This window comes from Emydura macquarii, unplaced genomic scaffold (assembly GCF_026122565.2).
Source record: "Emydura macquarii macquarii isolate MOO-44397 ecotype Brisbane River unplaced genomic scaffold, CSIRO-AGI_Emac_v2 contig_968, whole genome shotgun sequence".
Taxonomy (NCBI): domain Eukaryota; kingdom Metazoa; phylum Chordata; order Testudines; family Chelidae; genus Emydura; species Emydura macquarii.
This window is the reverse complement of record NW_027131105.1, coordinates 17,721,393-17,743,132: the sequence shown is the minus strand read 5'-3', so window position 1 is coordinate 17,743,132 and position 21,740 is coordinate 17,721,393. Positions and strand designations below refer to the sequence as shown.

The window sequence follows — 21,740 nt, the reverse complement described above, 5'->3', positions numbered from 1 at the left end:
CTAAAAAGAGTTTAGTTGATACAACAGCCACAGCATTTTTCCTGTGTGCATGTGTTTGTGTGGGGGGGAGCCACAAATGTGGGCCAGAAAATGTGCAAAGTCTCCGCTGAGGAAATTAATACAATAAATATTCCTTCCTCCTGAACAGTAAATAAAGAGATTAGTGCTAAAGATAATAGCAAAAGAGAGAATAAGGCTCATAAATAAAATTAAAACTGCTATCAAATTTCCAAATGCTAGATCCTAGGGAGGTCCAAACTGAAATAAGTTAGTTAATAAATGTTGCTAATAAATTGCTAAAAAAATTATAAAGTTAGTTAATAAATGTAGCTAATAAAATCCTGCCACACTGACCTCCTGGGAGAGATATGGAAGGGGAGCTAGAAATAAAGCATGCCTCTTTCGTTTACTAATCCGTGCTCCACCGCCCAGTTAACTCATACAGACAACAGACATAGCTGTTTTAAAAAGCTCTGATTTACATTGTCCAATAAGGAGGGCAGAAAGGCGGATCTTCAGAAGTTTTGTTTCTGTTGCTTTAAAAGTTACAGCTCAGTATCCAGGGAAATGCAGTTGACAGGGATGTGATATGTGGATCTTCTGAAGAGGACCCGCTCCCTCTCTGGAAAGCACAGCATCCTGCATTTGGAAACAAAACTTTGAAGACTTCTGTCTACCACATGCATCCACTTCAACAAAGGTACATTTTGACTCTTCATGCCCACATAACCTCCATTAGACAACAGAATTTTCATACATAACCACATACACAAATCTACCCAGCCTTACATACACATCCTTTCATCCACTTGTTTCAAACACCACATATACACCTATCAGACACATAGACCCATCAGAAGTACACACCATAGTGCATTTGCAGACACCTCACATATACTAAAACTTATTCATTCCATAAAGCACATACACTCAGAATTTCCCAGTAGCGCCTCCCCATGGAGCTCTGCTGTAAACAAAACAGGTGATGTCCTGTAATTTTGATAGTGAATTTTTATTTGTAAAACTAATAAAGTGTGAGTGTTAGTGGAGGGCCTTAATCTTCTCTGGAGAAAAGTTATTTATATAATTTCCATTTAGAAAGTGTGCATGATGCTCCACCACTTTTCTCTCTCACTCAGACATTTCATTACAAGGAATAGCTCCCTAAACTCCAAAGATCCTGAGAAAAAAAAAACTTCTATGTAATTAAAAACTACCATAATACAGATGTAGAAGGAGAAATTAAAATTGTACAGAATACCTGAGTTTTGACGTCTTGACTTTCAGGGGTTTCACTTTGCAATCTAAATGATATTCTTTGAATGCAGATTTTTAATGTCATTCCATACATATTTTCTATAGACACCCAGCCCTGCAAAAGCACCCCACTTATCGGTACTATTTTGGTGGCAGAGGGAGACCACAGAGAAAGGGACCTCTCTAGGGCATGGATACATCAACTCATCCAGACGTTTGCTTAGTTTTACAACAAGCGACATAAAAAGCACTAGCAAAGTCAGTGCAAACTAAAATTTCCTGTGGACAAAATGAGAAAGGAAACATAACAGTGTGCTGTGACACTTTTGTATTTGTCTGATTTTGAAAGCAAGGAGAAACAGGGGGTCTGCAAGACAAATCAGACTGTACAGTCCAGTAGGGTACAGTCATCCAGAAAGGCTCCGAACCACTGATCTAGAGCACCCAGGACCCAAGCCGTGCAGGGTTTTATGACTCACACCGAGCCCCGGGAATGGAAGCTGTGAGCAGCTGGAGACCCCCCTGTTGCTATGGGAGGTGGAGCAGTGACCACGGCCCTCCCCCACTACTCAGAGTAACACAGAGCAAGTACTGCTCCCCCCGCCTCAACCGAAGACTGGGTGGAAACCCTGCCTGGGGCGCAGCTCGCACATGGGGGCCCCCACCCCCCATTTGTACGGTCCCCTCCCTCTGCGCCCCGCCTCCCATCCTCCCCACCCTGATCCAGCCCCTCAGCCCCAGCCCAGCCTCTCTGCCAGCCACGCCCCCCCTTCCCTGAGGGGGAGGGCGCAGTGCGCGACACCCGCCCCGGCCCCGCCACCAGAAAACTACTGACACAAACAACGTCTCAAAATGGTAGCGACGCCCCGCCCCGAAACTAGAAAGGCCGCGTCCGCGTGCTAGCGACTGGGATCGCTCCAGTCACCGACTTCACCGCCAGGTGGTGCAGACGCAGTAGAGTTAGAGCACCCCTGCACTCAATGCCCACAGACACGCCGCGCATGCGGGTTGGAGTCTGTTTTCTGCACACGCCCTTCCCCACAGTGGGGGGGGGGTGGTTAGTCTCGTTGCGCATGCGCAGGAAGGGACCCGTAGCCGTAGGCCTCATCCATCCTATCCCATGCCCTGGACGCTGGGCTGTGTGCCAGACGTGGTGGTTGGCGGCGCGCTGGCTCGGAGATGCCCCAGGAGCGGGCAGAGGAGAGCAGGGGGCGGCGGCTCCTTCGCTCTCTGAACACACGGGAGCCCTCTCACGTGATCTTCTGTAACAGGAGCCCCCGGCTGGTCATCCCCATCTGGCTGGACTTCGAGGGCCAGCCCCAGCCCTACCCGGTGCTGCAGCCGGGCACCGGCCGGAGGATGCACAGCTACCTGGGTGGGGAGAGGCGGGGGGGTGCACGGGAACCCGGGTGGGGACGGGCAACTACCTGCCGTGGGATGCGCGCGCGCGCGCGGGGGGGGGGAGCACCGCACAGCTACCTGGTTGGGATGGGCAGAGCGGTGTATTGGCCAGAGGAGGTGCAGTTACCTGGGTGGTGGTCAGGGAGAACAGGTGTTGGGGTGGCTGTAGTCAGGGTCCCAAGGTGGGTGCAGCCAGGACCACCGGCTGGAGGCTGCACAGCTGCCTGGGTGGGTATAATTGAGTGGAGAAGGGCAAGTGACACCTAGGTGAGTACATGTAGGAGGTGCGAGTAAGTTAGGTAAGTTAGGATCTTGGAACATCTGCTGTGGGTGACTCTAGTTTCCAGGCACACATCCAGCTGGGTGGGTGATGTCTAGGAATCCAGTAGATGAGTGGAGCATGGTGCTTTCTTGAAGCAGGAAAGTGAAATTGATGTGCAATGGTGAACCTTGGATGGATTTATAGCAGTGGATACAAATAATGTATCTGGTTCAAAACAGTAGGCCCTGCCCACCCTTCTTGTCCCAAGACCACTGTTGTGATGTTCAAAGGGTCCACAGCTGCATAAATGCATTTGTTCAAGGAACAGGGAACAGTGGTGGTCACCCTAGTGGAAATTCAATTTGGACATCTATTTCGAAGACACTGTTAGGCATGTCCTCTAGGCTAAGATCATATGCCCAAAGCCCAGACTTCTGTGTGCAAAGTAATACTGCAAAGCAATGTCCTTAAATACTTCTGTCACCTTGATGACATGGTTCAGCTTCTCTTAGGTGTCTTCTGGGATCATCTGATTTTCTTTTTTCCCCTTCCATCTGGGCTCTTCCTCCACCCCCACCTCCCCTGGTCCTACACACACCACAAGAAGAATGGAAATAGTTATTAATTTCAGAGTTCAATTTCATTGTAAAATAAGTTACCTTCCTCGTATTTTTATACAATTAAAAGATAACATTCAGAACAGTTAGAAATACAGCTCCTTTGTTATGTTTAATCTCTGTTTTGTTATAGAACATCTTTGGCTGTTCAGAGATGCAGAAACAGATGATGGACTTCTTGTCAATCAGACGGAGCTGTTTGTGCCTACTCACAATGTGAATGGCCAGCCCATATTTGCAAATATCACACTACCAGGTAAAATTATAAAGAGAGTTAAATCTGCCAAAGTGTAAGGGGAAATTGATGAGTTAAGACCAGAGAGCTTATTCTACTTTAGTGCAAGAGAAGGTGTGAATGAATCAAATATTGAAGCAATTCATACAAACTTTATGTTGAAAATTGAAAAGAGATTTGAAAGAGGGATTTCTAAAGCAACATCAATTTTTCTCTTGAACAAAATTATTTACAGAGTTTTGATATTATTAAAGCCACCCTGCTCTCTGTATTTCTAATGTATCTTGTAGGATATTTCATTATCCAGTGGATAGGGAACATAACTGGGAGTCAGAAGATCTGAGTTCTGTTTCTCTCTGCCAGTGACTCTGTGATACACCTAACCTCTCTGGGTCTCATTTCTCCCCATTTTGGGAAAAGTAATACCTATCTCACAGAAGCATTACAGGCTAAATTCATGAATGTTTGTGAGATGCTTTTGACATATTTGGCTGGAGAGTGCAAAAGAATCTTGAAGTGTCAAATTAAATAAATGTTAATCTTCTATTTCTCTTTGCAGTGTTCAGTCTGAAAGAGAGATGTCTTCAGGTTGTTCGCAGTCTGGTAAAACCAGTGGACTACAGGAGATTGGATATTGCTCGGTCATTATATGAAGATCTAGAAGATCATCCCAACATTAGGAAGGATCTTCAACGGCTGTCTCTGGAGAGAAGTTAAATGATAAATAATGGAGTCCCTGATTTAAAATGAACATCATTCATTCCAGACTCTTAAGTGAGGAAGAAAATTCCACTGGGAAACTACCATGTGTAAGTGGTGTTACATTGAAACACATTTCAAGAGCTGAATAGGTGTCAGGATTTCATGCTCTGAAAGGTGCCTGCTCTCATTTGGTTTCAATATATAAAACTTATTAGGATGGCAACAGCCAGATTCAAGAGATCAGATAGAATGTAACATGTGCCGAGTTCATGATGTTTCAGTTTAAACATAGTAGGCCAAATTATGCATGCAATTAAACCTATGCAATGCTATTGACAACAGTGGTCTTGTATAGCTGGAACTAAGAACAGAATCTTGCTCTTTGCCTGTTTCAGACCAAATGTAACAAAAGCCATATCTGATATAATGATATAACATTGACTTACCCATGATCATTCTTTTTTGGAGGGTATAAATACAAACAATTTCCTTATCATTAGAAAAGATGCTACATCAAGGCTGATTATGAACTAGTCTGAAGAACCGCTTGAATGATCAGGAGACAAACACAGAACTCAGGGGATTTTTACCTCCTTGCATCAGGACTGAATTTGCTCCCTGGTTCAAATCCCAGTATTGCACACCAGTATTGGTGTGGAATGCCTGTGGATGGGATTGCCTGCCCCATCTTGCTGTTAGAGAACCTTCCACTAAAGTCAATGGAAAGTCTGGGTATATGGGTATAAGGAGTTTTCTGCCCCTTCTCCCTGCATTTGTGTATCTGCATGAGGGTTATCAGAAACTAGCACAAAGGGTTTAACAATATTTCTAGGTTAAAACATTTTTAAAAGGTCACCGTCTGGATGTTTTTCCTTTTATTACTGGGCCCTTTTATTAACTAATGTGTAGTACCTCTGTGCTACCTTGAGGTGCCGTGTCCAGGGAGCTTGCTTTTGATGAGTTTGGCAAGGTTGGGAGGTGGTTTGAAGGCCAGAAGAGGACACAAACCAGGACATACCAACTCAAAGCTGCATCAGACAATGCCACAACAACAAATGCAAAACCTGCAGACATATCTCCATCACTACAATAATCAGTATCCACCCACAACAGACTTTTTGAAATCCATGGATCCTAAACATGCCTATCACAACGTGGTGTACCTCATCAAGTGCCCCAGCAGCAACTAGGTGGGTGAAACCAGACAATCACTGTGCTCTTGAAAAATGATAAAAACACCATATCACCTGAGGGCGAACACTTTTTTCCCACAAAGCGATCACTCCATATCTGACCTCTCAATCCTCATCCTTAAGGGAAACCTGCACAACACTTTCAGATGATGAGCCGTGGAACTTAAATTTGTAATTCTGTTGGACACTGAAAACCATGGACTTAACAGAGACTGGTTTTATGGCTCAGTACAATAGTTTATAAGACACCTTAATGCTTGCTAACTCTTAACTGCCTACTTCATTTTAAGTGGTCTGCAGCATATATGAACCCCTTATGCTTAACAATCTGCCCATCTTGTGTTCAGCTCAGGCTCTCTGATTATCTCTGGCAGACCTGAGGAAGAGCTCTGTGCAGCTCAAAAGCTTGTTGCTTCCATCTACAGAATTTGATCCAATAAAAGATATTACCCCACCTAGTTTGTCACTCTTGTAGCCTGAGACCAACACGGCTACAACAACAATGCAAATAACAGATATGCAGAAATCCATCAGAGGATTGAGTGCTATGCGAGATGAGAAGCAGATCTTCACATAATATTTTGCCATTGTTTAATCTTGCACATTTATTTCAAATTAAACAAAATACATAACTTATAGGAAAACTGCTGTGAAACTAAATGAGTAAGCACATCAAGCCATACTGTAAATATTACATCTCTTCCATTTTTTGTAAATTTGTTAGTTTATTTTTTCTTAAAACATTAAGTGTATGAACTGAATTCATCATCATAAAATGTAAACACATACTATCTTACGATAGTGGGTTTTATTTTTTACATAGTTTTCTTGTATATGTTTATCATGGTACCTTTTTAGCCATTTATGCTTCTATACCAGAAAAAACCCTGGAGGTATTTTTAATCAAGCATAAATGTAAACTTTGATGTCTTGTTTTAGTAGTTTTGCAGTTTAAAAAATGTAACTAACCCCTTCCATAGGCTGTGTTTATATTAAACGTCCCCCCCTATAATTTCCCTCCATTGCTAATGATGAAGCTGCAATGTTGGGACCTCTAGTGTACACAGGGTGCCAGCAGCATCCACCATTTAAAACCACCTTTTAATGTGGTAAAAACACCAGTGGCCACCAGTTCCTTGTCTGCACTAGTATTCCACTCTTACTACTACTAGTGGAGTAGCATCAGAGGTGACAACAATGGGAAATATTAAGAAAAGGTCTGTTGTAGACAAGGCCATATAGATTGGATTCAGGTACAGACACTCAATAATTTGTCCTGGCCCTGGAACTTCCTTTTTTTTGTTCAAAGTATGGCAAATTACATTCTTTTAAGACTCAATTCTACAAACACTGAAACAGACTCTTTTCAGTTGTTCTTGTGTTGTTCTATATTTGTCTTGTAAATGTATTTAGTATTATGATTCAATTAGAAAAACAACCTGTTTGAACTGACTTTTTTTCTAATAATTACTAGATCTTAGGTTTGAACATGCTCTTTTGGGTTACCCCTAAGCATTCTGTATAATATGGTTCTAAATTATGTGGATTTTATGTACTCTTGTGACTCAAGATTATTAAAGTTTTGTGTTAAAATTACTTCATCAATCTATGACTTACTGTTTTTAAATGTATGAAAAGTGATATTTTCAAGATACAAACATTTAATAATACTTTGTACAGAACTGATCATAATGAAAGGGGCAGATTCTCTGGTCTGATAGAGTGGTGTAAAGCAGAAGAGCACACTGATGCAGAAGCAACAGCTTGCCAGAAAATTCATACTTAGGACCCAAATGCCCTGTCTTAGGTGACCTTTTAGCAGTGTCTACGGTTCTAAGGCAACTTAATTAAACTTTTAGTTGAAGAGTTGATTCTGCTAGGCTTCTTGTCTTAATTTAAGACATGTTTCACTGTGGATCAGGACCAGCTTAGCAATTTAGTGAAAATTCCAGAACAGAATATCAGATATTAGATATTTAGAGTTTATCTGAACAGAGAATAATGCTTTATCTTATTAAAAAAAAATAAATCTGGAGGGCAACATAGTGACAAATATTTCTCCATCCCCTGTACTTTAAATCAGCGGGAATTTTGCCCAAGTAGGGACTAGGACTGAATTTTATACAGTCACTTGCACCCCATTTTTGCATCTGATCCTGCAAACTGTCAAACACTATCAGTGAAGCCAGTGGGTGTTGAGTATACGTAATACCTTGTAGAGTCATTAATACTTCAAAAACAAGTCTCCTCCACATCCAAGCTGAACGGCCTACATACCCTTTCCACACCTTAGTGAGTCCAGTCTCTGCCATTTCTTTCATCCTGAATGCACTTATTCTTCCCACGCTTTTTGGGAAACCTGCTTTATTCAACACATGAATGTATATCTGTTTCTGAGAGTTATTTTATTATTTGTATTACAGTAGCAGCTAGAGGACACAACCAAGAACAGGGACTGACTGTTTTAGACACTACATAAATAGAGTAAGAAACATTTCCTGCCCTGAAGGGCTTGGGACTTACAGACTAGAAAGCCAGAGGTAGTTGGTTTAAATCCTGCCAGGACCCCTTGCAGCAGACTCCCTGTAAAGCTCTCAAGTCACAGGATGCCTGCCTTGCTGGCTCCTCCCAAAATAATAGTGTATATATGGACAAAGTATTCTTACCCTCCCCCCCTTTCACAGAAGAGATGAAGCAACTTGCCCAGAATCTTTCAAGAAGTTTGTCAGAAACTAACCCCAGAGCACTTGTGTCCCCCAGTCCAGCATCTTAACCACACAGCATATTTTGTCTTCCGTTCTCCACAATTGTTTGTTCTTTTTTTGTGTCATCTGGATTTGTTAAGACCTTCCACCTACTTTCAACTCCCAACTATTCAGCTGATGTAACCTCATTTTCCTGTTGCCAAAGCATTGGTAATATTTTTTCTATTACATCAGTTTTTAAAAAATGACTTGTTACTCTTCAAAATGAGAAATAGATATGAATGTCAAACATTAATTTACAAGTCTATTTTTATTGATTGAGTCACATAGCAATGGCATTTTGGAGCTGTTCACAGTGTGAATGTAACCGAGCTGGTCTATGTGATACTGTCTATATAACACACAAAAATGAATTTCAGTATATTTAATTGCCTGTGCTAGTCATAAAACTGGAGTGCTAATGTTGGCTTTTGAGCTTACCGCATGTTAACCATGCGTTCCATGCAGCAGTTCAGAGAGTTTTTGTTTTTGTTTTTTAGGTTGGTTTGGGTTTTCCCCCCTTCAGTTTGCAGGATCTGGTACTGGGTAGTGTACTGAGATCAGCTGACCCTAATTAGGGGGCAGGGCTTCCCTAATTAGGAGTCCTATAAAGGCAGCCATTCCATCAAGCAGTGGCACAGGAGCCAGCAAACAGAGCTGAAAACAGGAAAGTTTAGGGAGGCGGTGTGTGGTGTTCTGGTATTGTTGGGGGGATTGGTTGGGATTTTGTTTTGGGTTTTTTTGGTTGTTTTGGGGTTTTTTTTTGTCTCTCTCACTGACAGGAACTAGGGGGAAGGCTATGACAGATACAGAGGTGGTAATGGTAGTCACTCAAGCAGTGGAAGAGACCATGAAGATGACTGGATGTGGAAGCTGCAGGATGTACATGATCCTAGATGGAGTACCTCAAAAGAGCTTTCTTTGTATGAAGTGCTGCCTCATAGAGCTGATGGAAGAGAAGATTTGAGGGTTGGAGATGCAGGTTGAAACTGACTGAGTTTAGAAGGGGGTTTGAGCAGATGATGGAGCAAAGGAATGAGGAGGCTGAAGGGAAAAATCCAGACCTGCAGATGGAAGCAAGACCAACAAACTTTGAGGGGAGAATGCTGGGTGAGGAAAGTGGCTAGTGGAAGCATGTGACTGTGAGACTCTGGCAGAGGAAAAGATGGGCTAGTGAAGGAGAGACTCAAACTGGTTTGTGGAGTTGGAAAATGAAGAAGGGGCACAGCAGGTGGTTGCTGAAGGTGGGAGGGCAAAGAAGAAGAGAAGAGCAGCTAGTTCTATACAAAGAGTGGATGAGCCAATGGAGATTCCACCAAATAAGAGCCCCGGGAGGATACAGGAATGGTTGCAGAGGATTGCAAAGGAGAATAGTAGGCAAGATGATTTCAAGCCAGAAAAAATAGGGGATAGGCTGGAGAATTGCACCATTACCAGGAAAAGGCAGGTCTACATGATTGGGGACTCCCTGCTGAGAACAGACAGGCCTGTAACCAGAGCTGATCTGGAGAACAGAAGGGTGTGCTGTCTGCCAGGTGCTAAGATATGGGATGTGGACCTGAGACTGAAGAGGATCTTAACTGGAACAGGAAATAATCCATTGATTATCCTTCATATGGGTACAAATGATATAGCTAGATTCTCACTGGAACACATCAAAAGAGACTATGCCAGGCTAAGAAGACTCTTAAGGAAATCGAGGCTCTGGTGATCTCCAGTGGAATTCTGCCTGTTCTTAGAGGAGGAACACAAAGGCATGACAAGATTTTCATGATCAACAGACGGCTCAGGGGGTGGTGGTATAAGGAGGGCTTTGGGATGTATGGTCACTGGGAGGCATTCATGGACAGAGGACTGTTCTGTTGGGATGGACTTCACCTGAGTAGGGAGGGAAATGCACTAATAGGATGGAGGCTGGCACAACTGATTAAGAGAGTTTTAAACTAGGGAGATGGTTGGGAGATGCCCAGGTAATCGCCACACCTGATTTTAGCATTGAGAGAGGAAAATGAAGTAAGAAAGGACACAGAAGTGGGGAGCAGAATGCACATTAAGAGGAAGGGTAGTGTAGATACCAGTCTAATAGGTGATATTAGCAGTAGAATGACTGTGCCAAATCAGGTAGGGAACTTGAGCAAAGCCAAACAGCAAAACTTAAGATGTTTATATACCAATGCGAGGAGCCTGGGTAACAACACGGAAGAACTAGAGCTACTGGTAGAGGAAGTGAAACCACATATTATACAAATAATAGAAACATGGTGGAATAGTAGTCACGACTGGTGTACAAGTATTGAAGTGTATGTGCTGTTTAGGAAAGACCGATATAAAGGCAAAGGTGATGGAGTAGCATTGTATATCAATGATGAGGTAGATTGTAAAGAAATTAGAATGATGAAATTGATGAGACAGACTCTGTCTGGGTGAAAATCACTTTGGGAAAGAAAACTTCTAGAGCTTCCCCTGGGATAGTGCTTGGGATGTGCTACAGACCACCCGGATATGATTTGGACATGGATAGAGACCTTTAAGGCTTTTAATGAAGTAAATACTACTGGGAACTGTGTGATTATGGGAGATTTTAACTTCCCAGATATAGACTGGTGGACAAGTGCTAGTAGTAATAATAGGGCCCTGAATTTCCTGAATGTGATAGCTGATGGATTCCTTTACCAAATAGTTAGTGAACCAACAAGAGGGGATGCCATTTTAGATTTGGTATTGGTGAGTAGTGAGGATCTCATAAAAGAACTGGTTGTTGGGGACAACCTTGGGTCGAGCAACCATGAGCTAATTCAGTTCAAACTAAATGGAAGGATAAACAAAAATAGATCTGTGAGTAGGGACTTTCACTTCAAAAGGGTTAACTTTAAAAAAAAAAAAATTAAAGGATTTAGTTGGAAGTGGACTGGACTGGCTGAGAGAACTAGGCTTGTTTAGTCTGCAGAAGAGAAGAATGAGGGGGGATTTGATAGCAGCCTTTAACTACCGGAAAGGGGGTTCCAGAGAGGATGGAGCTAGGCGGTTATCAGTGGTAGTAGATGACAGAACTAGCAGCAATGGTCTCAAGTTGCAGTGGGAGAGATCTATGTTGAATATTAGGAAAAGCTTTTTCACTAGGAGGGTGGGGAAGCAGTGGATTGTGTTACCTAGGGAGGTGGTGGAATCTCCATTCTTAGAGGTTATAAAAGTGCAGCTTGACAAAGGCCTGCCTGGGATGATTTAGTTGGGATTGGTCCTGCTTTGAGAGGTGGGATTGGACTAGATAACCTCCTGAGGTCCCTTCCAACCCTAATCTTCTATGGTTCTATGATCCACCAGTGCTTGCAACACCAAGGAGAAGTATCCCTTTCTGTTTATGTACTCTTTGGCAAGGTGGTCCGGTGTTAAGATGGGGATGTGTGCCATCTATTGCCCCAGTGCAGTTAGGGAACCCCAACGTGGCAAATCCATCCACTATGTCCTGCATGTTTTCCACACTCACTACCCTACTTAGCAGAAGTCTATTAATGGCCCTGCTCCCTTGAATCACAATAGATTCCATGGTGGATTTACTGACTCTGAACTTATTCCCCACTGACTGGTAGCAGTTGGGTGTTGTGAGCTTAAACAAAACGATGGTCATTCGCTTCTCCGCTATCAGAGCAGGTCTCATGCTAGTATTCTTTCGCTTCATGGCTGGGGAAAGCTCTGCACAAAGTTTCTTGAAAGTGGCCTTTTGCATCCAAAAGTTATGCAGCCACTGCTCATCATTCCACAACTTCATGATGATGTGATCCCACTAGTCAGTGCTTGTTTCCTGGAACCAGAAACAGCGCTCCACCATGTTCAGCTGCTGCATGACAGCCAGCAGAGTGCAGAACTGAGCAGGCTCCATGTTTCTCGAGCAATGGTGTATGCGCAGCAGAGCCAGGGTTTCAAAGACGGGTGCAAAAAAGTATAGGTTTGGTTGCTGTTAATATCAGGGGAGGGAGGGATGGATGGAGGAAACTGCATCATGGGAGGCTGAAGCTCTTCTCAAAAGCCCCTGGGGCTAGTTGCACTGCGGGATAGCTACCCATGATGCACTGCCCTATTCATCAATATAAGCGCAGCTGGTGAGGATGCACTCCCTTGACACAATGAGCATAGGGTGATCACGCCCGACCAACTTCATTAGTGCAGTGGTTGGATGTCAACTGAAATTAAACGGACTTCACTTTGCAGTGTAGATGTACCCTCAGACTCACTAGCTCCCTCTTATACCCCAAAAGTTACAGAGATATGTCAATCAAAAGAATGTTACATAGCTGACCAAACAAATCAATCACTGGCCAGAAGCAGGAGTTACAGAGACATGTCACTAAAAATAAATGTTAAGTAAGCAGTCTTAATCTGTTACTCTGATAGCTACATTTCCACATACCGACAATTTTAAAATATATCCCAACACTTCCTTTTTTTCCACAGACATTCGCCCCAGCATATTCAGAGAGAGAGAGTGAATGTTCATTGTCTATACCCCCCCCTTCTTGGTTTGCCTAGTTATGCTAAATTCCTGCAAAGGCCAGAAAATGGGTAAAAGCAGCAAGCAGAATAATTGATAGTCCATCCCAAAAATTGGCAGTGAGTTGGACACCTGTCTGGTTGCTAAAATGCCTCTCAGTTCCACCTCATTTAAAATTAGTATCACAATTGAAAATATTGTTGACAGTCTACAAGAGAACAAAGATTTGAGTGGGAGTATTTCCTCTAGATAAGGGTGGAAGAGGCTGTGGGATGTTGTGGGAGAGAGGATGTTTCATTATCACTCTCCATGCTGCCCCTGTTGTCTGGTTGAACAGCAGATTACTCTGTGGGTCTGTCAGCTGGAAATTTTCCATGAGCACCACATTTATTTTTAACAAAGGATAAAAAAATAATACACAATAGTTTTATCCTGGTGATGAATTAGTCCAGCAGCCTATCATACACTGTATATCAATTTGATTCTGTTTGGCATGGAACCAATGGGAATACATTGTAATTTGAAGAGAGAAGTCTAGAGACTGTGAAAACAAGCAGTTCTGTTACTAGGCTTTTCTTTACTGGCAGGGATAATTGGGTTTGAAAAAAGTGTCATGCAAACATATAGCCTCCGAACACTGAACAGCGAAGAAAATCCCTTGAAGCGGATGTTAGTCCGGTTGAACTTGCCAAATTTTAACTCAGAAAATTACATTCTGCTTCCTGAAAGTCCCCTGCAGTTTCAGTTGTACTGTTCTCACACATTTTCTGCCCTAGAGTTGACCTGCCAAGTTCCCACCCATTTGAAGCTAAACCTCCTTATTATGGTTTAAATAATGATAATGATAAATGTGAGATGATAGATCTTATTCTAGTGATGCATTTTACAATGTGTTTTAAGGAAACATTTATATTTTTTATTTATTTATTTGTGTATTTTTAATTTCCCAATTTGATAGCCCCAACTTCATAAACTCGCCCAACCTGTAGTGTGCAGTGTTGAGTGTGTGCTGATAAACAGCAGTCACACACCCCACCCAAGATGTGCCAGGGTTGGGTGAAATGATTCCTGTTTCAGTTAAGGGATTTAGCTCCTTGGGGATGACAGGCACTATAGAAATGACAATTATTTCTACTAAATCACCCTCAAGAACTGTCCAAGGGATTGATAGGTGTGCACAGAAATATGGAATCCTGGATAATATACTATTATTTAACAGGGACAGTTATCAAATATAGCCACAATATATATATAGGGAAGTATATATATATAAATATATATATATATATATATATATATATATATATATATATATAATTTCAGTTTAAAAGAAGTAGAGTTGCAGTTTGAAAAGTGATTTTTCAGTTCCCTTGTCAAAGCCCCTGGTTACATAGAATTGTTATTGTAGAATGGATGCCAAATTCCATCATAAAAATGATAATTCAGTGGTAGGCAAAAGTTTCTTCTATTTTTTCCCCTCATTTTCCCAATGAGATTATGAGCCCAAAGGTCTCTCATTCCTGGCTTCTATTGCCCAGTGTCTGCCAGGGCAAGTGTCATCCCAGATACAATAAGGGAAACAAGGGCTTCTACTTCCCTGCCTCCAGCCAACCACTTGGGATGGTAGCTTCTCTCTCCCACCTCCCAGACAATGACTATGAAAGACCCCCTTTACTCCCTTGCAGGGTAGAGAGGAGCAGGGCAAGAGGGTAATGGGGAAGTAGGGTAAAAAAATCAATGAGTAGCTAGGGGACCTGACTGAATTATTGTCATAATGCGGGTATTGTTAAGCTCCCAACTTTTCAGAAATCATATGTCAGGCCCCAATAAATCACAAGATTAGCTTAAAAATCATGATATTTTAAATAATTATACATTTGGGATTCATTGTCTTGTTTTCTGGTTTTTGAATCTTTAGGTTACACTCAAGTCATGTTTTCCAGCTTTTCTTTGAAACCATGAGGGCTGGTAATTTAATTTTGTTTTAAGGAAAACTGAGATTTGCATGACTCCAAGGGCTGGAACTGTAAGAAAACCATCAAAAATGGCAAGACTAGTGTAAAATTGTGACAGCTGGCAACACTGTACATAACTTAAAATATATGGATATGATATGAGATGGGTAAACTTAAAATATGCCAAGACTTACAATAATATTTTAAATTAAATAAAAAATTATAGGGTTAAATATAAATAAAAGAACAGAAAAAGGAAAAAGTTAAGAATAATTTTCATACATTACAAGCTGTTTCATGTACATGGAGTGAGTCTGTGCAGGTGTAAGGATCTGCCCATGTGGTCATTTTACAGAATTATACAGGCTAAATACAAAAATGCAAGGGTTAAAATAATTGTAAAAAAACAAAAAAATCAACAGCTCTGCATCTTTTAAATAATTGGAAGAAGGCAAAGGGTTCAGTGAAAAAATATTTTAAAATATAAAATTGTTTAATAATGTTACAAATAACATTTTTTTAAATTAAAAAATAATTATTCAAAACCTAATTAATTACAACACAAAAGGCAGGTTAAATATAAAACATATAGAAGAGAAGGATTAAAACATCTAGAAAAATAATATCTGTGGAGTGTGGGTTAAATGTAATTTTTAAAATAAAGCTATGGGCTTGAGAGGAATGATGTGGTTAATGTTATGAGCCTTGCCTAGCTTCCAGAAGATCCAGTTCAATTCCCGGTACTGCCACAGACTTGTATCATCTTAAGCAAGTCACTCAGGCCACATCTACACTATAAACTTATATTGAGATAAGTACGTCACTCAGGGGTGTGAAAAATCCACATACCCCTGAGCAATGCAGTTATATTGACCTAACCTACAGGGTAGATAGCGCTATGTCAACGGGTGGGCTTTTGGGGTGGACATAGCTACTGCCTCTTGCAGAGGTGGATTAACTATGCCAATAGGAGAAGCTCTTCTGTCAGCATAGTAGCATCTTCACTGAAGTGCAACAGTGGCGCAGCTGCATCAGTGCAGCTGTGCTGATGATGCATTTCAAGTATAGATCTGCCCTTTGTCTTTCTGTCTCAAATCTTCTACCAGAAACGGGATAATAATACTTCCCTATTTTAGAGGGATAGGGAAGACTTTGAGATCTACAGCTGACAAGGGCTACATAAGAACTAGGTACTATCACTTTGTATGTTATAACCTGCTTTTTTTTTGTTTTTTTTGTTTCTGACTTGTAGAGTGTCATCAGGGGACTGTCACCTACTATGCGTTTGAACAGCACCTAGCACAGTGGAGTCTAGCTCCTGAATGGACCCTTTGGGTACTAACACAGTAGAACCGATAATACTAATGAACAAAATGGGTGATCTGTACTGATCCCTGTACACACTGGGCCAGATTCTGAGCTGGCATAATCCGGTGCAATTCCACTAGAAGAGCTGCAGTGCTTTCCACTAGAAAGCAAAGCAACAAAAGCCAGTTTCCGTGGCTGTAGTAAAAGGAGAGGCCGTAGCTAGGCTGACAGAATTCTTCCATCAATCAATCAATGTCTACACCAGGGCTTAGGCTGGCTTAACCACGTCTCTCAGGGGTGTGAATTTTTCGCACACCCCTGGGGCGAGGAATTTAGGTCGAGTTCAGTGTTAGAGGTGGAGCAGGCCTGGCTCTGAGTGTCGATCTCACTGTCTCTGTTACTGCCCCTGGGCTGAGTGAGTGTGTGTAACCTTGGGGGAAGCGGCCCTTCCCACACCCGCCGAGAGCACGTTACCTAGCAACGCAGCAAGTGGAGCAGCGGCGACCCCCCCGGCGGGGGCGGGGGGAGCCTGCTGCAGCTCGCGGGTGCGGCCCCGTGGGGCTGACTGACGTCAGCAAGGCAGGAAGAGGCCGGGTCAGGGAGGTGGCGAGCTCGGCGTGCCGTGAGTCAGGCTGGCAGAGCCACAGCGCCCGTCTGCCTCTGCATCCAGCCCCGGGCAAGAGGCCGCTCCTGAGCGGGGGGCCGGCTGCCAGTGCCTGCAGCCCCGGAGAAGGGGCAGCTTCCTAGGACGTGTGGGCTGAGAGCCGACGTCCGATTCGCGGACAGACCGACCGACCGACGGCGGGGAGACTCGCGAGCCTGGCCACGCGCTATGTGTCGCCGCCGCTGATGGCCGAGGCAGGGAAGGCGGAGCCGTCAGCGCTGGGCGCATCGAGTGGCTGTGAAGGAATGGCCCAGCGACAGCCACCCCTGGGCGGCGCCCCCCGCTCCCCCTACCTTTACAGCCTGCCTGCCAGCGTGCTGGAGGACTTCTGCCAGAAGATGGACTGCCTGAACGACTATGACTGGATGCGCTTCGGTGAGCGTGGGGCGAGGGGGGTCGGATGGGGGAGTGGAGCGGAGCGGAGCAGGGCTAGTGACCCTTGGTAGAGGAGGGGGTGGAGGGTTTGTTGACAGGCAGGGGTGTAGCCAGGCTGATGACAGAGTGAGGAGCGAAGGCATTTTTATGGCTCTAAAGCCAGGCCGTGAATGGACTCCTCCTTTCTGAATCATGCAGAGAGTTCCTGACAGTCGCTTTTTAGTGCTCTCTAAAGACCAGATCCTTAAATGAATGTGTGTGGGCTGAAGGGTTCACCTGCATGGATCCATTAGCAGGATCAAGCTGTAAATAACTCACAGCTGAGCCTCCATTATATTCAGATAAGCACAGAAATACTTAGGATGCTTAGTGTGACTTTTGGAAGTCCCTCCTTGCTCCTTCACTCCAGCCAGGCTCCCAGCTCTCACAGGCTTTCCACCCTTCTCCTCTTTTGCCACTCCACTCAGTACAGATGCTGCATTGTATACATTAACTGTAATTGGCTTTCAGAAGCCCTCCCACCATGCTCCACACTGACAGTACAATTGGTACAAGCACTCCTGGTAAGGAAACACACAGTGACATAAGAAGCATAGTGTGGACAGGCAAAAGTGATTTAATTACTGTGGTGGCTGTATGCCAATGTAATTTAGGTCAACATATTTTTGTAGTGTAGACATGCCCAGAGCTATGCCAGCAAAACCCCCACTACAGCTACTAATAGAAAAGTGCTTCTGTGGGCATAGCTAATGTCACTTAGGGAAGCGGTGTTACTATGCTTACAGAAAAACACCTTCTGTTGATATAAGCTGTGTCTGCACTAAGAGGCTCTGCCATTATAGCTATATCAGCAAAGCATTTGTAGTGTAGGGCATATCTACACTATGGGCACTAAAGCAATACAGCTGTAGCGCCTGTAGCATATACGCTTCCTACAGTGAAGGAACAGGTTTTTCCATCTAAGTAGGTAATCCACCTCCCTGAGTGGTTATAATGAGGCTAACTGAAGAATTTTTCCATTAACCTAGCTGTGTCTACAGCAGGGGTTAAGTTAGCTTAACTATGGCTCTCAGCGGTCTGAGTTTTTCACACCCCTGAGAGAGATAGCTAGGTTGATCTAAATTTTAATTTTAAACCAGGATGTGGCCAAGGCCTAAATTACACTAACTTTAGGCCTACACTTAAAAATTAGATCAACCTAGTTATGTCACTCAGGGCTGGGAAAAATGTCTTCCATCAGTCTACCTACTGGCTCTCAGAGAGGTGGATTAATGACAGAATCAGCAGAAAAACCCCTTCCATCAATGTATGAAGCATGTACAATGGCATTACAACGACATAGCTGTAGTGCCTTAGCTGTGCCACTGCACCGACTATAGTGTAGACCTAGCCTTAGATTCCCTCTAGCCTCACTTAGGCCATGTGTATACTAGAAAACTGCATCATTTTACCAAGTTTAGCTGACCCTTCGTTAACCATGGTAAGTCTTTATTTACACTTGCCTCTAAACTGTAATACAGCTCTGCTTCAGATAAACTGAATACTGAAACAGTTCTGTTTCCTAATGTAGATAGTGCCACAGACTCACTGCTGAATTTAGCTCATTGATTTCAGTGGGATCACACCAAAAATTTAATTTGGTCTCGCTTTGGTGCAAAATATCAGTGGCACTGGAAGTGACATGGAAAATGTGGAGAAAAGTGCAAGGAATTTTGTCAATTTGTTTTTGTAGTCTCTAAAAATTTTAAGAAATGTTTCCATTTTTAAAAAACATTTAGAGCACTTCTTACTCCAGGGAGCTGTTTTTTGTTTTTTGTTTTTTTTTTGAGACTCGCATTATGATCTCCTTTATTCCTAATTTAGGTTTTTTTCACCTATTTTTTTAATTGTTGTGCAAATATAAACAAAATGAGGATATGCAATGGACAAGGACTTCCCCTGCTTGTGTTTGTTTCTTCCATTTTTTAATAAGAGAAATATCCCTTCTTTACCGTTAGCCTCCTATGTGATAACTGATCAGACAGAGCTGCGGAAAATCAAGTGTATGGAGAAGACGGGAATCAGCATAACGAGAGAGCTCATGTGGTGGTGGGGAGTGAGGCTAGCAACGGTCCAGCAGCTACTGGAACTTCTGCAGGGACTGCAGCTCTACCGAGCAGCACAAGTGATTCTGGAGTGTAAGTAGACGGTCTTTCTCCTTGAGAGGAACGTATTGTATTTTATATTCAGCAACGTAAACCCTAGCAAAATGAACCCTCTTTTTAATTAAGAAAACCTCTTGATGGAAACTTCATTCGAAAATTCCAACTTCCTTGATTTTCCACCCTCACAATTAATACTAAGCAATAACATAGGAAGTGCCATACCAGAGCAGATAATTGGTCCCTCTAATCCAGTATCCTGTCTGACAGTGACCTGTATGAGTTGACTCAGGGCTAGTCTACACTTAAAACTTACAGCGGCACAGCTGTATCGGTACAGCTGTGACACTAAGAATGCTTGTGTAGTCGTGTTATGTTGACGGGCGAGAGCTCTCCCGCTGACGTAATAAAACTATGTCTATGTCAGCAGGAGAGCATCTCAAGTTGACATAGTGCTGTCCACACAAGCACTTATGCTGGCAAAATTTATGTTGCTTAGTGGGGTGTGTTTTTTCACATCCCTGAGTGACGAAAGGTTTGCTGGCATAAGTGCTAGTGTAGACAAGCCCTCAGAGGATGATGCAACAACCTCAGTATAGAAAACTACCAAACAATCTGCCTATAGAGGCAGGCTTATGCTCTGAACCAGAAGAGTTTGTGTCTCCAACACATCAGAGAGAATCAAAAAAACTTCCAAAAATGTAAGTGTCTGTTCTAATTCTAGTGAGCTCTTGGCTTTTGTGGAATCATGTGTCATTCAGTTCTATTGGCTAATGATATATAGTGTAGAAGAATGTTGCCATTGGTCAGTTTTAAATCTGCTGCCTTTGATTTTCATTGCATATCTCTTGCTTTTGTATTTGAGTAAGGGTCAATAAAAATAACCGATTTACCTTTTCTATTACATTCAGTCTCTTCTTAGCACTTTCTTTCAACTAAGTAGTCCTAGTCTTTTCTGTGTCTCCATATGGAGGTTTTCCCAAGCCTCAAATAATTTTTATCACCTGTCTGAATAGTCTCTGTTTCTGCTATATCACTTTTGGTGTAGGGTGCCTAGAATTCGAATGAAGCATTGACTTATAAAAAGGTACTGTGAAATAATCCCTTTCCTTATGTACCCAAGTTATGTTTGTTTTTTGACTGTGCACTGAGCAGACCTTTTACAGATATTAACCAGCTCATACTCACAGTGCACATGTGAGGAATTGTCCCCATTTTAGAGGTGGGGAAACTGAGGTATGGGGAAGTTAAGTGACTTGCCCTAGATTACACAGGGAGTGAGTAACAGAGCCAGAATAAGCTCCCAACTATTTTAGTCCCATGCTAGATCCAATGGCCATATTGCCTTTCAAAGCATTTTGGTGCCCTGGTCATAGGTGTGTCTCCTCTTAGTGTCAGGAGGAATTATTCCTATCTACCCAAGGAAAAACAGACCTTATCAATTAAAGATGGGCCTGAACCAAAACTCAGATCCAAACAGCATTCAAGTAAGTTGCAGGAATGAAGTATGCTCAGCAACAGGCAGAAGGCACTCAGCATTTAGGACAGGGGCCTGGGATAACAAAACTTGCTCTTGCTGTCAGTCTGAGTGGTAACAAGACAATACTTAACTGATGGATGGCATCAAGGCCTTAACATTATACAATGGGTGTCAGTTTATTTACTGCATATTAGAGAAATGTTGATTCTGTCCTTGGCAAATAATGGTGATACTCAGCACATCCATAGTGCTTCAAACATTGACTACACCCTAGTGAAATAGCTACATAAGTTCTTCTGATAAATTGCCAAGATTTCAGGTACTTGAGAGGACAGGTTAGAGCTTGTCTACACTTGTGCTTATGCGACAAAACTTTTGTCACTCAGGAGTGTGAAAAAACACCCCGTTGAGGGACATAAGTTTTACCGGCATAGGCGCTAATGTAGACAGTGCTGTCCCCTCCGACACAGCTACTGCCCCTCATTTAGGTGGTTTTGTTATGTTGGCGAGAGAACTCTCTCCTGCTGACATAACGCGGCTACACCAGCGCTTATGCCAACAAAACGTATGTTGCTCAGCGGGGTGTTTTTGTCCCCCCATACTCCAAAGTTTTGCCGGTATAAGTGCAAGTGTAGATAAGTCCTTAATATTGTAGGATACAAAATAACAGGTGGCTTGAGGAGACTGAAACATACTTGTTAAACAGCCTTGGAGTTCTGTTTTAGTTGTTCTTGAAAATACAATTTCACTCTTAAAAGTGACTAAGGGCCAAAAATCTCACCTTCTTTAATCAAGCAAAATTACATTGGTTTCAGAGGGAGTTTTGCTCAATTAATATCATTGGCCCCATGCAAAAATGGCACCTTCTTACTTAACAGATATACTCCCTGTCTGAAGTTAGTCACATCTACTCCCCATAG

The 21,740-nt window shown here is 42.8% G+C and overlaps 3 protein-coding genes across 5 annotated transcripts in view; 2 read left to right on the top strand and 1 right to left on the bottom strand.

The window, feature by feature from the left end:
- LOC137150427 (cyclic nucleotide-binding domain-containing protein 2-like) overlaps positions 1-1,672 on the bottom strand; it is a 28,507-nt gene extending 26,835 nt beyond the window's left edge. For all 3 annotated transcript variants that reach the window (XM_067544377.1, XM_067544378.1, XM_067544379.1), the window contains exons 1-2: positions 1,262-1,672; positions 483-639 (exon numbers count right to left, since the gene is read on the bottom strand). The gene's annotated coding sequence lies outside the window, so the exon portion shown is untranslated. The remainder of the gene's footprint in view (positions 1-482; positions 640-1,261) is intronic.
- Positions 1,673-2,349: 677 nt separating this feature from the next.
- On the top strand, positions 2,350-7,263 carry VHL (von Hippel-Lindau tumor suppressor). Its single transcript, XM_067544384.1, has 3 exons — positions 2,350-2,632; positions 3,671-3,793; positions 4,332-7,263. The coding sequence occupies exons 1-3, from the start codon at positions 2,437-2,439 to the stop codon at positions 4,487-4,489; spliced, it is 477 nt and encodes a 158-aa protein (XP_067400485.1). The 5' UTR covers positions 2,350-2,436; the 3' UTR covers positions 4,490-7,263.
- A 9,319-nt stretch (positions 7,264-16,582) lies between these two features.
- IRAK2 (interleukin 1 receptor associated kinase 2) overlaps positions 16,583-21,740 on the top strand; it is a 29,823-nt gene continuing 24,665 nt past the window's right edge. The window contains exons 1-2 of the mRNA XM_067544376.1: positions 16,583-17,199; positions 19,197-19,376. Of these exons, the coding sequence (XP_067400477.1) occupies positions 17,010-17,199; positions 19,197-19,376 (370 nt within the window). The 5' untranslated portion in view covers positions 16,583-17,009. The remainder of the gene's footprint in view (positions 17,200-19,196; positions 19,377-21,740) is intronic.